This window comes from Scatophagus argus, chromosome 13, assembly GCF_020382885.2.
Source record: "Scatophagus argus isolate fScaArg1 chromosome 13, fScaArg1.pri, whole genome shotgun sequence".
Taxonomy (NCBI): Eukaryota; Metazoa; Chordata; class Actinopteri; family Scatophagidae; genus Scatophagus; species Scatophagus argus.
The window spans coordinates 2,127,456-2,146,151 of NC_058505.1; the positions used below are offsets into that span (position 1 = coordinate 2,127,456).

At 45.2% G+C, this 18,696-nt stretch overlaps 1 protein-coding gene across 1 annotated transcript in view; it reads right to left on the reverse strand.

Moving 5' to 3' along the window:
* Positions 1–9,136: 9,136 nt before the first annotated feature.
* Positions 9,137–18,696, reverse strand: part of LOC124069394 (vasoactive intestinal polypeptide receptor 2-like) — a 40,819-nt gene continuing 31,259 nt past the window's right edge. The window contains exons 7-13 of the mRNA XM_046408554.1: positions 17,832–17,982; positions 17,367–17,427; positions 16,179–16,248; positions 15,465–15,556; positions 13,856–13,985; positions 13,691–13,732; positions 9,137–13,018 (exon numbers count right to left, since the gene is read on the reverse strand). Coding sequence (XP_046264510.1) covers positions 12,845–13,018; positions 13,691–13,732; positions 13,856–13,985; positions 15,465–15,556; positions 16,179–16,248; positions 17,367–17,427; positions 17,832–17,982 — 720 coding nt within the window. The 3' untranslated portion in view covers positions 9,137–12,844. The remainder of the gene's footprint in view (positions 13,019–13,690; positions 13,733–13,855; positions 13,986–15,464; positions 15,557–16,178; positions 16,249–17,366; positions 17,428–17,831; positions 17,983–18,696) is intronic.

Below are 18,696 nucleotides of genomic sequence, written 5' to 3' on the forward strand. Positions count from 1 at the left end.
GGCGGTGATTTGTTATCAAGCTCATTTTCAGGAAATAGAACTGTTACAACACTTACAACACCAGGGCCGCCAGCTTTGGAGGCTAATTGATCCTGACAGAGATTTTCAGTTAAATCAGTTTGAGAAACACGTCTTTCCTTTCTCTCTAAATGTTCATTCATTCAGTGCCAATAAAGTGTGCTGAGTTTTCTCTCAGCCTGACCCCTGCTATAAAGAGTATCTCTTTTACAACCAAGGTTTTACTGACTCCAGCAACATGTACCTGACACTGAGTGGACACTTTATTAGGTACATCTGCATGAAGTAACTGTCTGCTGATCCACAACTGTCTGAATGCCATTAAGGCCTGGATGGCTGGCAACTTCCTACAGTTAAACACAGGTAAGACTGAGGTGCTTAGTATCACTTTAGAAGCCTGGCTGGAGATATTCAGCCTGATGTTTGGCCTCATCGACTGAGAGAACAAAATGAGGGCCTTCTCCTCTTGCACACTAACTGTTCTACTTCGATCCTCGAGTAAACTAACAGGACACTCGTTTATGCACCAGATATTCCTGCAGGAGGCCCAGCATTTGGCTTTGTGGCCCTTCAATCAGCTCATCTACAGATCACACAAAGCACTGAACTGCTGTATAGGACCTGCTGTTAATCCCATAATTAGTGTCAAGTTCCCAGAATACTGCAGTGAATGTCAGTGACCTGAAAGCTCTGTAGGCCACTGTCATGTTCTCACTTTGTTATCCACACGGAGTATAAATGGAGACACAATGAACAATGGCTTGTGAAGCCTCCACCCCCGTCCTCCTGCGAGGACCACAGTGAATGATATTCTCTGTTTGGACCCTTATAGCAGGGGGAGCATCTTTATTATTCATGACAGGATTCCTCAGTGGCACCAAACTGGAATGCAGCTCATGCATGGAGCTGCCAGGAGACGCTTGGCAACTCGCTCACCATCGCCATGAAGAAGATCCAGTCCTACACACTGCACAGATCTGGTAAACACAGTCCTACACAGTTAATCCCAGCATCAGCGACAAAGTGTTTCCTTCAGCACGAAGGCTGAGTCAAGCATTTGCAGCCTTTAAGTCAAAGTTAAAACAGTTAACCTAAACTTAAAATTTTGATGAAAAATCTTGATGAGGTAACTGAGGAGGAGGTGGCGGAGGTGCTGGAGGTGGTGGAGGGGGTGGAGCAGGTGGGTCTCAGCTGAGCAAAAGTAAAGTTGGGTGAACGAGCGCCGAGCTGCACACATTTCAGGACACTGGAGTTCGTTTAGTTCTAATTACTTCTTTCATTGCAGCACTGTCTCTTCTGTTGCTTTCAGGGGAGCTCAGGTGTTCTTAGCGTCAAAGTCAAAGTTACAATTTAATGGAGCTTCCCTTCAGCGAGAAAATAACTGAATCGAACCAGAGGCCGTATGTGTTTTAGCCCCTTCAAAAAGTGCCTGTTTTAACTATTTTAATTTTTCGTCCTTTTCTTTAATTCCTGAGCAGCAAGACGAATCTGCTTACTGGGACATACTGTATTAAATAGAGATGTTTTTTTTTCTTCTTTGGGTTGTCCCAGTTTTGTTTATTTAGAGGATATCAGACTTTTGATTAAAGCTGAAGCAGACAGAAATGGTGCAGCAGGAAGCATTTTATCTAAATGTTGATCGGACTTGCACAAGATGCTGAGTGTAGACAAGGATGTGAGCCTGCTTTCTGTTTCAGCGAACTGATCCAGGATAAAACAACTGAATCCCAGCATTGGCCCAGTAAACTGTGCTGCTGAGCCCCCGTCTGAATAATTTTAATTCTGGGAGATTTCTTCAATCCCACAGAGCTTCCACAGAGTCCAACAGCCTTCTCCACCACACACTGTAAATACCTCCTGTAAAGAAAATAAAAGTCGGATTAATTTCATATAAAGCCAGATGGAAGAACAAAGAGAAGCCAAATAAACCCCCGACCCGAACGAATACTCTGATCTTATAAGCCTCAGAATCAGTCCCGATGGCTTCATGTTTCAGCCTCAATCCGGGTCAGGACATCTGATGAGATTTATTAAGCACGGTCAAATCTAAAGGAATGAATAAAACATGGGAAAGAGGTTTTATTTTAACTAAATGCTGCCTCAGTTATTTTTCTGAAGCCTTTCACATCCATCTGAAATTCTCACTACAGTCACAGCATTGAAAAATGACAAAACACATCAGTTTTCCTTGTGTGGAAAGGTGGATTGGATTTTGGATTGGATTGGATGGATTGGTGGTTGGATTTTAATGGATGGAACTTTTGACTCATTTTTATCCATTGCTGATTCATGATGTGCTCATTTTCTCCTGTCGTCTGTGGTCTGGAAAGAACGTGATCACCCGTTTTGTTAAGTGTCTTCCATAAATCACCGTCTTCACCAGGTCATACAAAGTGATTGCACATTGCAGGAGACGCTATCTAAAACATGGATTCGATCTCATTCTGATGGTTTTCTGAGTCTGTGAAAAATCAGCTGGCGTTTTAAAGTACACATAAGAAATGTATTATCACTTTTAAGCTGAATCCGAACTGCACTGATGGGTGTGAACTGTGGTACCAAAAAACCACAGAGGCACCTTGACGGGCTTCAAAGGGTACGTCTTTTCGCAGAGAGCATCATTCTGTGAGCGCTTCCTGCCAGGAGATGCTAATTTGTCTGTCAGGCAGGCGGCGCTGAGGGGAGCGTCCATAATCAGGGAAAAAAGATTGTTTCTTGTGTGACAGCGACAGTGAGTGGTGATGCTATCCTGAGGACATCAGCTAGCGTGTGTGTGTATGTGTGTGTGTGTGTGTGTGTGATCTGAAGACATCTTGACTCTAACACAGACTGACACCAGAGTCCAGCAGACCTCACTGCTGTTAGGACACGGACTTCACATGTAGCCGTGAAGTCCAGGGAGTCGATTTTCTACTGGGTGTTTGAAGCCATTTCTTCGATCCATCATCTGCCACATCGGTGTAGTCCTGAACGCAGATCACTCCACCGATACGGAGCCAGAGGAAGCAGAGGGGAAACCTTAAACCTGCAGCTCGGCCTGCAGTCACCCCACTGCATACGCATATGATGGAAGTTTCATGCTGCTGACAGCTCATAGCTCTGAATTCAGACACTTCAGTAAAATGGCACAGTTTAAAATAAAGTTCTGTCTACTGATGAACTTCAGTAAACCCCAGAAGGGAGATCAGTTTGTCATCACTGAGACAAACACAACGTACACAACGTTACGACACCACAGGAACACCAACCTTCAGTTCAACTGTGGTCGTCACAAAATCAAAAAACTTCTCAAACAAACAGGAGAGAAAGAACAGAAGAAAGAAGAGAAAAACTAATCTGTGGGCTGCGACCAGACCTCCATCATCATGTGGTTGGTGTTGTGAATCTGTTGCAGCTTAAGTTCGGTTGCATACGTGACTTAACGTAACCCAACGTAGATTTCTGATTTCATGTGGCGCACGAACAGCAGCCTTGTGGGTGAAGGTCTGGGTGTGTCCCACCCGTCCATCCACTCCTCATCCAGCTCCTCCACCTTACAGACTTTCTGTCCTCTCTGAAACATAAACAAACGGCAGGTTTATGGAGCTTTTCACTGACCACATCAGATGTCGCAGTAGCTCATTCTCTAAGGAAACAACTCAATTTGAAGACAAGATTAGGATAACAAAAAAGATTCAATTAATGAGAAGTGTTGAAATATTTCATGACATGTTGCTGTAAAAGATGTAGATTCATAAAACTAAAGCTACAGTATAAAACAAAGCAATTTAAATTTCCTTAAAGAAACACAAGGCCCAACACAGACAAAGTAAAATATGATTTGAAAGAGTGAAACAAAAAAGAGAGAAGAAGCAAAACAAAAGCAGAAGCAAACAGCCCCACCTTAAAGCCGACTGAGGAGTTTGGTCCAGATAAACGGAGCATCAGGTCTTTAACACACAGGAAGTCAGCCAGTCGGACCGGCTGGCTTCTCCTCTGAACTCCCCATCCTACCTGAGCTCCGCCATCCACCAGCAAAACTCACCTTGACTGCAGATACCAGCAGCTCAAATGAGTTGAGAGTTATGATTATACTTATATATCACTTTTCAGAGAAATGAAGACCACCTACCACTGCACAATAAAAATACATTCATAGCTTTTACACAGTTGGAGTTAACTTGTTCATCTGAATGATGAATATTTATGCCTTTATAATCGTTCCTCTCCTAATAAAACGAGGCCATAACGTCTGAAAAGTCCCTGTGGTGAAGGCCTAAGTGTGCTGCTGCTGCTCTGATCCACAGCCACACTGAACAGAGATGAAATCTGAAGGTTATCGTCGATGCCTTGTGAGCACACTGAAAGGTTCAGCTGAGCTTTTGAAATTCTCTTCAGGTTGATGAAGTCTGAGGAAGAGAAGGACACGACGGGCCCATTTGTCGGCAGGGTCAAAGGCCAGCAAAAGCAGCGGAAATAAATTTCACTTTCATTTGAATCGATTTTTTTCCTGAACTTCCTCCAAGGTGTTGAGGTGGAGCGCTGGCTCGGGTGATTGACGGCGGCTCGATGGTTGCAGGTTAGGCCGCGGTCTCGGACACGCGTCTCGGCTGAGGCGGAGTGACAGCTCGCCCTGCCGACCCCTCAGGTGGTTACCGTAACAAACACACTCCGCCGGTGACCCCTGAACCCCGACAGCGTCGAGCCTCCACCGGCCACCAACTGCCCACGCCGGGCTGTCAGTCTCAGAGACCCCTCAGAACCCCGTGAGACACAATCACACCACATTCAAGTGACAGGTAGAGGACACATCAGGAGGAATAAAGACATACTCAGAGAGCTCTGGCAGCAGCGTGTCCCCAGTCGTCCAAAAAACTTCAGCTGGATGTTGTTATTTTTTGACAGAAACACGTTCCTGAATGAAAGACGCAGTAAAACATGATCAGGAGCTTCTCCATTTTCCGTCATCACTGATGTACTGAGTTGAGATTCACTGAGTCGGGTGGAGGAAGAGCAGTGAGGAAGACTGGACAGGAAGGAAAGTGGAGCAGACAGAGAAGGGAAACCGGATGTGTCCCACATTTTTACAGACAATAACACGGGACATTTTAACAATATATTGACAGGTGAACTGGAAGCGTCCCCAGGTTTCACATCAGGAATGCGGCTTCAGAGACTGTGGGGACACCCGTCACCTCCTCGCTGCACCCCGTCAGCACACACTGATAAGGCTGTGAGTTACTGTTGTGCCTCTTGTGAGAATCAGAAAACCCCGTCTGGCCTAATTTAACTGAACCGCAAACCAAACGCAGCCTGCTGGTTAACGCGTCCCGTCAGCAGCTCTGAGACCAGCAGTGAAATGTGAGCCAACATGGATGTCTCCTCTCTGCCCCTGCAGTGATTTCCAGCTGAGCTGTATGTTATCAAAGGAAACATGCAGCCAGCACATTTCACTGACGTGCTGTTTGCCTTTTGATTATTAAAAATAAATGTGCCTCATTCATACGCAGCCTGCATGCAGATCATTTACTGTGACGAGCTGAGAGACCCAGCAGAAATCCACAACGCATCCAAGACCCAAATTCAAAATGACTTGTTGTAGTTATGATGAGTCATAATCTAGTTCACAGATATATTTAAAAACATCTTGAGACCTCAGATCAAGATATCACTGGTCAAAATTCAATCACTCATATGTGAGACTGATTTATGACTACAGCTCAAATATCTGATGACCGTTTAGCTTTACAGCAGAGATGATCAGGCCTGCAGTGAGCAGGAAAAGGCCTGGTGAAATATCTGCAGGGCTGACGAGGGGATGACGTGCAGGTGTGTAGATGGGCGGGGCAGTTAGGTGATGAGGAAGCTTTGGGAGCTATGACCTACATGTGGACGTGCTTCTTCTCTTCCTACTAGGAGGCATGAAAATGAAAAAACTCATTTGGTTTGTCCTCTGCGGCTCCTCCTGGCTCATCGTACTTTCAGCAAAAAGCCAGACATCAGATCATGGAGGACGTAGTTTTATAAAACCATAAGTCCTTCTGTTCAGTGGATGCTGGGATAAACTTCAGCCCTAAAGCTCTGAGCGAGACCGACTAACCAGGAAGACAGATAATAGACACACAGTCGTTTACTCCAACTCTTCTAACTCCTCCCTGCAGCAAACGGCTTGGCGAGGGGCTTTTTTCCACAGTGCTGAACAAACAGCAGTGCTGATCTTCATGCAGAAGCTGTAATCTCATCAGCCGAACCTGTAGACGCATAAACATTTGAAATATCACAGCGGTGACCTAAAAGTGTCAGAGCAGCTGCCAAAACCAAAGCAGCTGCAGCGACCTCGGGGGACATGGGGTTCCTCTGTCGCTCTGCCTGTGTGTCACTCTCTTCACCCTCACCAAAATACAAACTCCTGTCAGTGAGGCCTGAACCTCCTGAGACACAAGTGAAATTCACAGCGATGTAGTCTGACCCAGTCAGCAGCCCACAGCTTTGACCGGAGGGTCAGCTGGTGTTCAAGTACTGAACTTTCACAAACCTCATGTGTTCTAACCTCCAACTGCCACATAACATCAACAACACGCTTTAAAAAGGCTTCAGTATCTGAAGCCTCTTCGGTCCAAAGGTGCCCTGTGCTTTGCCTCGTGGTGACTCTTCAGCTATCGGTCCAGGTCCAAACGGGATGGCACACAGCTCGGGATCTGGACTGTTGCCTGCCTGTTGGTGATCTCGAGGGGAACCACAGCTCAGTGGACTCGGATAGAGCCGATCCTGATTTGACGTAGTCTGGACGAACAGTTGTGATCCGTCACATCTAGATTTTCTGAAGGTTTAAACCTGACAGCTGTGGTGAGGTGGAAAAGCTGCTGCTCCGTTGGGTTTTTGGACAGACTTGGAAGAGTGCGAATCAAATGATTCGATTTGAATCGATATCTCATAACCCCTCACCAAAAAAACAAAAGAAAAAGAAAAAAAACTCTTCACTGTTTATTGGTGAGTGTTGTGCAGAAAAAGTTTTTACTAAACTGACTGGGACTCCAAAATACTGAACACCACATTCAGACATCAACAGTTTGATACTCAAAAAGTCAGAAAAACGTCCAAAATACACAAAGAGCTTCTACCTGGAGTCCAGATGTTAGTGAGGCAACGGGAGGGAATCTGGCTAATCCAGGGAAACAACAAAACCAGATAAATCCTGAGGGAAAAGAAACTCAACGATGAGCTGGGCTCAGCGAACAGAAGAGGAAGGATGAAGTGGATGGAGTGATGGAACAACTGGGCACAGATGCAGCCGGAGAGCCTGTGTTTTAAACTGCAGGCGGGTCAGGTCACCAGGACGAGCCCCAGAGAGGGACAGAGGAACAGGGACAGAACAAAACACTGGGAAGAGGAACCCTGGAGAACAAAAAGCTGAGGAGAGAGCTGGCAGATCCGGACCGACTCAGTCCTGACGTGTTTCCTGACTTTTCCTCGCGAATCTGCGACGACGACGCTGCTCAGATGAAAGTCACTGGTGAGCAGATGTTTGTCGCTGACAGATGGAGCAACCAGATGGCTGAAGGCGCCCGACTCTTCATGCTCACTGATCTGTTTTCTCACTAGTTCACCAAGTGCTCATTAAAAACAGCCTGTCTGAAATGTGGCCTTGTAATGTGCTCAGTAAAGAAAGTCAATGAGAAAATGGCAGGATGCATGACTTCCCCAAGCCAGTATTCAGCATGGAAACAATTCATTTTGAATTTAGAGGGGAAAAATAATACACGCAAGACATGCGATTTGATACATGAAGTTTTCAGTTAATTAAAATGGTACAAAATACTGGGACGTTCTGATGTGAAATGTGCCCCTGCCCCATGAGGACTCTGGTTTGTGCACACAGCAACCAGTGAAAGCGCCAAACGTTCAGTCCTCGCCTGAACGCGGGCATCTCGCCCAGCCCGCCTTCTCCTTCCCAATTAGCAGCGTCTTTGCCTCAAGTTGCCATGTCAGCTCCGATCAAGGCTGCTCGTCTTCTCAGAGATGACTGAGCATCCAGCTCGCCGCCTCCGGGCAGGGCGGCCCCGAGGACGGAGTCGATACGCAGAGAGGACACGAGAGAGGAGGAGGAGGAGGAGGAGGAAGAATAAGGGGAAATGAAGAAGCTCCTGATCATGTTTTACTGCGTCTTTCATCTCTGCTGCTGAGCGTTAGTGGCGTCTTATTCTGTCAAAGTCTTCCTCTGTTCACTTCTGAACCACCACAAAGTACATCCACTCAAGTACTGTACTGAAGTACTTTACTTGAGTGTTTTTCCATTTTTGGGAAGCTTATAAAATAGAACATAATGTTTCGTATTAAACCAGTGAAACACATTCACATTCACTTTTGTTTCACAGATTTTGTGAAACAAAATTCCAAATCTCGAGCACAGAAACTAACAAGGTTTCCTTTTAATCTCTCTTCTTAAAAATCGATACACAGGATTTTGTAGAAGAACACGAAGTCCCTGCGTGACTGAGCTGAAACTCTGTACTGATATAATGCTGCTAATAATTCAATAAAACGAAGGAGCCGTGTGTGTGTGTGTGTGTGTGTGTGTGTGTGTGTGTGTGTGTTTGACGGCTGTATGAACTGACTGGAGCCACAGAGATTGCAGTCTGTGATTCATGAGCTCTTATGTGCTGAGTGAAAGCAGCTTAATTAGACGGCAGTTAAAGGACATTCTGTAAGGAGGTGGAGCCGCTGACACGCGCTGCTCATTTCAATGGATCGATAATAAAGCCCCACCCCCTTATGGTTATTAATAACAAATATTCCATCGTGTGCAGAACATCATTCAAGAGCAGGAAGCCAAACAAGAAGAGAAGCTGTGCCAACACATGACAGCTGGCTGCCAACAAAACTCTTTACTTACTGTACGATGTTACAGTGCAAAACAACACACACACACACACACACACACACATTCCTCAGGCCTGGGAAAAGGTCCAATCAGACAAAGTGTGTTGCTGGACTGACAGTGTGTGTCTGTTCATGTCATGATGACCAGATTCTGAAAGCTCCTCAAGTATCGAAGGCACAACTGGGAAAAACTCTGAAAGCTCCAATAAATTCATCTAATGTGTCAGTGTGCGGAGCCACACACTTCTTCTTCTTCACCAGAGTGTGAGGAAGCAAACAAACGAGGATGGAAATGAGTTGCGCCCACACAGTGCAGTGCTTACAAACAGAGCCTTTATCAATCATCGTCTGCATGACATTCACGATGTCTCTGTACAGGTACATGTGCTGGATGAAGCCAACAGTAAATATGGAATGACTCGACAAACCGACGCTGTGTGTGTGTGTGTGTGTGTGTGTGTGTGTGTGTGTGTGTGTGTGCGCGCGCTGTGCAGACTCGTGGTGACATTGTGTTTGTAGCGTATTTGGTAGCACCTTCCTTAAGGCATACAGCTGCAGCCCATTATAATGTGTGACGTGTGCGCGGCGGCCATCGAAACCTTCTAGTTTGTCTGATTGCTTTGACACGTCTGAAAGGGAAGATCAGAATTTAGAGCTGAAGGAGACGATTAACTCATCAGTGGATCGACTGAAAATCAATAAGCCGTCGTTTAAAGCTCCAGTGTGTGTGTGAATTGAAGGAGCCGCCATGTTGCACCGTCATGTTCCTACAGGAGCCTGCGGGGCTCCCATGTTTGCTTCATACTGCAGTGAATGTGGGCAAAACGTGTGTGTGTGGTGGGACGACTGTTTTATAGATAGTGACTGAGTGATAATCAGTGATGTGAAACTCTTTTCCTGTATGCCTTAAGTCAAGCGTCACCAGAATCTTTTGTCCTGTGGCGTCAGTTAAATACAACACGTAGAAGACAAACACTGCGTGCTGCACAAAGCAAGTTTTGTCCACTGACAAAATTCACGTTAGATTCTACAATAAACACGTTGACAGCCAACAGCAATGGAAAAAGGCAAAAACACTGAGAATATCATGCAACTGCGGCGTAACACTAAAACCAATATATTGATTAGCGAAGTCGTCATTTTCTTTTCCCCGCGTCCCCCTGGAGCTTCTGCTTCCACCGGCGACTCTCAGGGGACGCAGACTGCACCTGTGACCACACCCACCGCTGATGTCACGGTGTACTCACACGCCCTGGAGTGCATTTCTACATCACTGCAGGAGAAGAAGACTTCCAGGTGTGTGAAGCTGCTCTTTAATGTCAGAGCTCTCACACTGACGTTGTGCTTAAGCTTTGTGAAACTCGCTTACTGCAGGTGCACATATTTGGTAGAACAGATTGAGTTTCCAGTTTCTTGCCACCTGCACACAAGGACTGAGCGACTGTTTGATGAAGCGAGTATCCGGAACAGATTATCTATCAGCCGAGTAAAATGCAACTCCTCACAGGGTTTCACTGGTTTTCTTACTCTTGTGATCAAAAACGTTGATTAAATACAGCAATTTCTGATCAACTCTTCTCACATAATGTCAGGCTTAAATTAATTATATAACCCCGCCCACTTCAGGATTAAGCACCACCCACTTGTGGTTTAAGCTCCACCCTGCACACCCATCACTCTGTCAAACATCCAGCTGCGGGAACATAAAGAATATTTCCGACTGGAGAGGGACTTCAACATGAAATGACATTTCACAGTGTTCACACACTGTGAATGGGGCAGATTGATCTTTAAACGCTGCTGACATCTACTTTGTTATTCCTGATGTTTCATCGAGCTCAACGCCTTTTAGCATCATTTGTTTTCACTTCAAGCCTTTTCGATTTGACTCGGTGAACCAACTCTTGAATATTCGGTCTTCTAAAGACTAAAAACATCCCTGGATGGTTACATGAGTCTTATTTTCTCCCGTGGGATGAGCCACAGAGGATTTATATGAGAAAACAGCACGGTGGGCGGGAGTGATCAAAACGGATTCACGAGCAGGTGGGAGTGGATGGAAATCCAGCAGCAGTGAATGAACAGACTCTGATTTGGTGAATTTGTTCGTGTGTGGTGTTTCTAAACAAATCGCACACATCGTCGTGGCACGTCATCCCTCACTGGCTTCCTGCTGAAACCCGTTCAAACTGCACATCAGTGAAATGCATCCCATGGCGTGTTAACACATCAAGGTTCAAGCGGTTTTACGTCGCCAGTCCAATCAGAAGTTCCTGGTGGACGCACTCGTTGTGATTCCCTTTTAATTACATGACATCTTCAGTCTGAGCACCTGCATCTCGTTGTAACAGCACAGTGTCGGCACCATCGTAGCACAGGTAAAGGGTTTGGAGCATGCACAGCACTTCTCGATGACAGCAGTTCATTGAATGTACATTAAAAATGGTGCAGTTCGTCAGAAGGGTCAGTACAAAACAACGCTGTTCACCAGTGTTTTCACCAGCAGACCGGACAACCATGGCTCAGGTGCTGACCTGGGTCAAAATGCATTCGTGAATCTTTCTTAGCAGGGATTTTTTTATGAGTTTCAAGTATCAGATGGGTGGGTGTGGCTGCCACGGACCACAAAGTGCGTCACTAGGTAGCTTCATGCATGTACTGGGTAGCAGGTCTGCTTTCCTGCTGCTCGGCTGAGCGAACCCTTGGTGAGTGAAGCCAAAGAAACAGTCTTTAAAAGTACAAATTATCCATCTTTGTGCCTCAACAAGTCTTTGAAATTAGACAATGAAAATGTTTGTGGCGTGGCAGATCGACAGCATCGTTTGTCACCACCTCCCAAAGCCGTGTCTCGACAATGCAATTGTTCTCTGATCTGACACAGATGTGGTTAAGGTTTGGTCTGGCTTAGGCACAAGAACTACTTGGCTGGGCTGACAACTTTGTGCCTGACAAGGCTACGCTGTTTCACCCTTTGCTCCTGACAAGACGAGTCTGAATCCCGCTGACCACTACAAGCTTTGTTTTTTGAGCGCAAACGTGTCGTTTGGGATTTGGTCTTTGGGAGGACGGCCTGCGTAATGCACGTCCAGATGAAACCACGATGAAGTTAACATCACTGTTCATCAGACTGTCGAGTAATGGGAAACATTAACTCAGCAGTTAACAGTTCGAGTAAAGCACAGAGGCTGGATTCTCTGGTTGTGTTGGTGTTTGTCTTTTCCTGGTCGTGTTATAAATCGCACAGCCGCTGTTGATAAGGCGGATTGCGAGCTGCAGAAATCGGACTAACCTCTCTGGCTGTAGCAGATGTGTTTCAGAGGTGGGCTGAGTGGACGGGCTGATCGTCTGCAGGGCACACACATCGAGCCTGCACATCGATGGACGGGAAGGAACCAACGTGACGCTTCTTCAAGCCAGGGTTTGCGCTGTGCTGCTTGTGGCGTCGGCCTGCCCTGCAGACACCCGGACTGCTCACTTCCCCTCGACACAGCGAAGAGCGACTCCGGAGGAAGAGTGACCGGGGCACTGAGGTCTCTGCGTTTACCACAGCTCACAATCCGCTGTATCAGCACGGCCGCTGGCTGTTTCAGACACAGCTACCAAATACAGCCTCTCTGCATGCACAACATGAGGTTGCCCATTTGCCAAGATTGCCTGAAAGACCAGGTTTTTTTTCTTGTGTCAGCGAGACGCATGACACAAAAACACTGAATAAACACGGTTCTTTGTTGGCAGCAAACTCAAGCACACCCTCACAGGATGGATCAGAACCTCTCAGGTGCACTTCAGGTACGAGCTGAAGGCTTGAGGAGATTTGTAAAGCTAAAACCAAATCTGTTCTGTTCAGGTCCCACCCATGTGGTACTTCACCTCAGGTTTGTGGTAAATGTGTGTTTTTTTAAAAAATGTATTCGACCCAGGTCAACCTGGAGACTGTATTTGTTTGTTAAAATGGTGCCTCGGGTCCTCACAGCACCGTGGTCTCTGACTGCAGGATGGACTGGGTTCGGGAGTTGCGGTGAAACTGCACCATGTGCTCTGAACCGTTCCTGGAGGCGAAGGTGTTGTTGAAGTGGTGATCTCGGCTCAGGCGGCAGTTCAGACACATACTGTGCCACTTTCTCTTTAGTTCACCTTGAACCTGCAAAATTAGGTGAACAAACAATTTTCTTTAAATTTCAAAAACAGAATCAAATGTTTGCTATTGATGAGACTAACCAGCCTTGGCAAAACACTGCTGAGAAGAGTTCGTAGTTAAGAATACGAAAACTGTACAAATGTGACATCTAAAGATGTGTAGGCTGTGTTGGACTTCAGATGAAGCATTTAGCAGATGTGTTTTTGCCTCAGTTTGTGCTACATGGAGCAGATTTGTCTACTTCTTCACCCTTTCAGATGCTGGCTTTATTACGATAAGCTGTCCGCGTCTCTTTTTTGGCACTTGCTCTTATAAAAGCAATGGAAGTCAAAATATGCTTAATCAAAAAAAAGAAGAAACAAAAAAGATGAAATTAGGACACTCACACAAATTTCCAGCTCCAGTCAAACAAATTGCCAGTATAATTTACTGCTTATCAAATGTTTCCGCTTTAGACCACACTGAAATTAAGCTGTGCATTTTTTAAATAAGCGTATTATCAGCTGAGTGCAGACACATTAACTGGGATATTTTAATTACATATTTAGAATGATATATTTTTAATTATATTTTATTTTATGAAAATTGGTTTGTTTTTGTACAAAATGATGCCAACTGGAAGCCAGTCCTGCAGAGTGTTTACTCAGGTTCACTGACTTTCACACACCAGCTCACCTCGCTGTTTAGGAAGCAGTACAGGATGGCCACCACCAGACCCTGACAATAAAACAACAACAGGTAATTCAACGTTTAGCATTTACAACACAAACACAAACAAACACTTTGATTCATTCAGAATTATTAAGAAAACCGACAATAAGAAAGTAAATATTGTTGCACCTGAAAGGACCCGATGGCCAAGTCAAAGAATATTTTATAAACTTCTGCGATGGATTCACTGAAGCAAACGAAGACCACGTAGTGGATCCCGAACAGGGGGATCAGCAGGAGAGTGGATTTGGCCAACCTCCTGAGAGAAAAACAGTAACGAACAGTTACAGCTTTTGTGTTAGCAGGAAGTTTAGGTTTTAAGATCTGTGACCCTGGAACAGAAAAGGTGGTTTGACAAAGAGGGAAACAATTCTGAGCTTTCATTCACTTCACAGTCTTCATAAGCTTTTCAGATTATTCAGTCAAAAAAAGGAGCTTAATGAAATTCTGCAGCATAAAAGGTGTGTTTGAAAACCTCAACAGCGGTGTGTGTTCAGAGACAGAAAGGACAGACCGGCCAAAAGGTGTCCAGAGGGACCAGTTCAAGCTGAAACAAAAGGAAAACTCCGTGCAGCACATCTGTCGTAACATGAACTGCCATCACAACATCAGTCCGAGTGCCGGCTGAGGTGACGACGAGTGTGTTACTCGTGACTCTGAGGTTTGTTAAGAAGGGAAAACATTTTGGTGGCCAGCGATCAAATCCCTCAGTCAGACAAGCTTTGACCATGAAAACAACCACAGAAAATAAAATGCAGTCAGTTTGTGAAAGCTTCATTCATCTCATAAATATGAGTCTCTCTCTCTCTGTCTCACACACACACACACACACACACACTGACTCCCATCACAGTGATACTTAAAATATCTGGCAGTGTAACGAGCAGTTGGAGGCTGAAATGCATCAGTCTAATGCAGCAGGTGTGTTCAGTTTGACTGATTGTAGTGGAACCAATCAGATCTCTGGATTTCTAGAAATGTGGACAAATAAAACCAAAAGTATCTGAATGGCTTTGGGCAATAGATTTTTTTTGAAATGTAACATTCATGTAATAAAACTACTCGTGCAGTATTGTGTTATCCCTACAAGTCCTACAAAAGCCAGTGGGATCCTCAGCCGGACACACGAATCCCCCGCGCTGACACTGAACATTCGTGTACGCTAACAGGAGATCCCGCAGTGCAACAAGCCGGGCGTGTCGAGGCCTTTCGTCACCTCTTATCTCTGAATCTCAGACACTCGCGCTGCAGGACACGAGAATACCTGACAGCTCAGCACAGCTCAGAGTTCTCTGGAGGGCAAAACTGCCTGAAGATCGCACACATCTCGAACAGACACTGAGCTGTAAGAGAGTGTGTCGCCTCACACACACACACACACACACACACACACACACACACACTCCATTTCACTATGGCTGCATCATGAAATGCTGTCTAGCTGCGTGAGCGTTAGCACGGCTCTCATCTCTCCAGACAGCAAACACAGAGAGGATAAAAAATGTTCTGAGCAGCTCAGATCATGTGGGTGTTTTCATACTGCGAGGCGTTCAGTTGACTCCTCTCTCCACAGAAGCTTCCACTGACTGAGCACGTGCAGCGTTCGCTTAATGACACGTAAACGTTGACACAGTCTGTCTGCTCTGACACTTTTTTGACAGTCGTCACATCCACGTGGGCGGAGGTGAGATTTACTTCTCTGTCTAACGCTGTCTAACGAGCATCAGAAGTGAGATACCTGTACTGCGATTGGTCGTTGCCACCCACGTCAGGACACCTCAGCTTCTGAACCAAGATCCGAATGATGCTAATGAACAGGATGAAGTTCACCTTGGAGACAGGAAGAGGAGAGGAAGAAACAGAAATATCAGCTCACCTAACGAGAGTCAGAAAAATCCACGGGGAGTGATTTTCATTTTGCAAGTGTTGGAGATTTTGCCACCCACAGAAAGCAATGACTAAGAAGTTCAGACAGAGATGAAAAGAGTGTGGAAAATAGTGAGTCAGTTCTTCACCTTATAAGATAACATTAGATTTCCTTTATTGTCCCACAACGGGGAAATTATAATAATATAATAACATAATGAGCTGGCCAATTACATCTTAGCGACGACCAGGACTGGACTAGTCTGTCCACATAAAGAGATTCTTTTCTTGCCTGTCAAAGAACAACTAAGAACTTTACAGTCTTTAGGATAGTTATGGCCAACTTATTTTATTGGTTTAAAAAGCTTTTCACTGAATTGGTTTAAGACTTTGCCAAACACATCTTCAAAGACATTTTTTAAAGGAACAATATAAAATACAAAGAATGGCGCTGTAAATGAGATATATCTCAAATTAAACAACCCAACAGCGTCTGCCTTCATGTAGCTGTCACTCCATCAGGATAATTAACCATCTGCTCCTTTACTTCTGTGGCTCCTGCATGAAGCACCAACTTATGACCTACCATGATAGAGAATCCGATTGGTCCATTGATCACCCAGTTGGGTATGCGGTTGTCATTTGTCTCCCAGCATCTGAGGGTAACATAAATAACCATAATGTAATTATTACAATTAATTCTACAATTCTTTTGCACCTTAGTGCAAGTCTCATATCCTTCAGGGCAAATCTAAGTCAAGTCCATGAATTTATGGCCACTTATCCAGGTCAGGTGGCAGGTAAATTCCCTCCTGAATGCTGTGCATGTGCCCTGAGGGTCTCCTCCCAGTTAGATGCTCACAGACAACAGGAAGCCTCATTATCAGGGGCTGAATGACTCTGGCTTCTTCTGACATGAAGGAACAATTCAACCGCAATTAACCAAACCTCATGGTGAGGGCTGGGACGCACAACGCGCTCTCTTTATCTCGATAGCATTATGCTAATCTGCCTGTCGATCTCGTGTCCCATCTTACAAGACACCACAGTATTCAAAATGTTTCACCAGCAGCTCCCAAAACAGTAATGGAGCGTCACAAGTCTTAATATTAAAACTGCAAGTCAATATGTAAAACTGTTTTGTGCTCGTTTTGAAGGTCGAGCGTGAAGCTCCGCGGCTTCGTTATGATTCTTCGCACAGTCTCCTCTGGCTGCGTAGCTGTAACCTCGCTGTCCTTTGTCATCGCGCTGCTGCTCTCTAATTGTTGTTGCACAGTTGTTTCACAGAGTCTTTGTAAGAGCAGCGCCGGCTCGGCACGGCTCGCTCGGTAATGAGCTGCACCGTCAGCTGCAGCCGATCTGTGGCTCCGGGCTCGTAATGACGGCTTCTCAATGCAAATCCCACCAGCTGACTTATTCAATCAGCTGCTCTTTGTCATGAGGGATATTTGTCTTATTATTCTGGAAGCTGAGCCCATGGGATTACTTGCTCGCAGAAAGTGATAGAAATAGAATGTAATTTGTGGACTAATCAACTAACAGATGCAGTCCTGCTGAATATCAGTGTCTGTCACTCTCTTAACCTTATGGAATTTGAAGTCTCCCATTGAATAAAGGAGACAATAAATAAACAAATCAAGAGGGTGTGTGACGTACATTTGCACATCCCCGCGTCACAGAACAAATTACAGTTTATTAATAATATGACAGACAACACGTGGCGTGCAGATTCCTGTGATAAATGATTGGTTCACGACTGGCTGGCGGCGCTCACCCCGTGTCCTCCAGATAAATCCTCGTCATCACCCACGCAGAGACGACCACGGTGGGGATTCCTGCAAGATGCCACGAGAAAAATGACTGATTATAAAACTCTGTCTATTAAACCAATATCAGATGTAGATTCAAGACAACTCCAGCCTCTGTAACCTGACTTTGACCTTTCCTGCACATCAAAACTCAAAAATGCAAAAGGCATTAAATAAGAAAGCTGAAAATGAGACACACAACATAATATATTCATAAAAGTGTTGAGATGTTTGTACACCAGATAATGAGGGAACAATGAGGCTGATGAGAGCGCTGAGCCTGGACCAGCACAGGAGCTGTGCCGTTAATGTAGACTGTGAGCTGGAAGAGGCTGAGCCGCAGAGTTAAAAGATAATTCTGCGTGAATTAAAACAACAGGACAAGGAAAACATTTATCACATCTTTACACATTTGAGTCGGTCCTTCCTACCCCAGCCGATGAACATGTAGACGACAAAGTGTCTGTTCTCGGAGAAGATGACGACAAGCAGCATGTGGAGGTACAGACCCTCCACCAGCAGCCAGAAGAAGTTGGCCATGATGAAGTACTGGAAGAACACCAGGCTGGCTTTACATCCCACCTGAAAACAACACCACACAAAGCACAATCAGAAGTCATTTTCTCATATGGACCTCAGGGGCACATCCTGTTTGTCGTCTTCGCAGGGATGTGCTGTATGTGACGCGGACTCCTAAATCCACAAAGGTTATGGAATAAATAAAGCTTGGATCCACACTGCGAGTTCATCAGGCAGTTGTGCTGATTATTCAGTTACGTGAAGGTCAGGAGTGTGAAGGCCCTGAAGAGTCAGCAACATAAGAAAGGATCAAAATTTTGAGCTGTCAGATACTGAAAGCTTTCAGTGAGTTTGTGGATATTTGTATTTTATTTTTTTGGGGGGGACCATATTCATGCCTGTATTAGAGCGTGACAGCAGAGCCATTTTAACCACTAAGCTCTAGGAAAGTCCCATAGTGTGTGTGTGTATTCACTGATTTACACCAGCAGCAGTCAATGTGTTTCCACCTTAAATAATAATTTGGTTTTACGCCATATTTATTCATTTATCGGTTATCACGTCGCATTGGGGCTGCCAGGTTTTAATCAAAAGTGTGACTGCTGTGCAAAAGAAAATTGAGCATCAGTAAAATATTTGATCTGCAACCATCTTGCCAAATTAACACTGACAGCCGAGTGTAAACCACCACGGGCTCCTGTCCGGCGTAGCTCTGCGATCTGACCTTCTGCAGTCCTGCCAGCAGACTGGGATTTTTGTTCCTTGCATGCAAAGTGG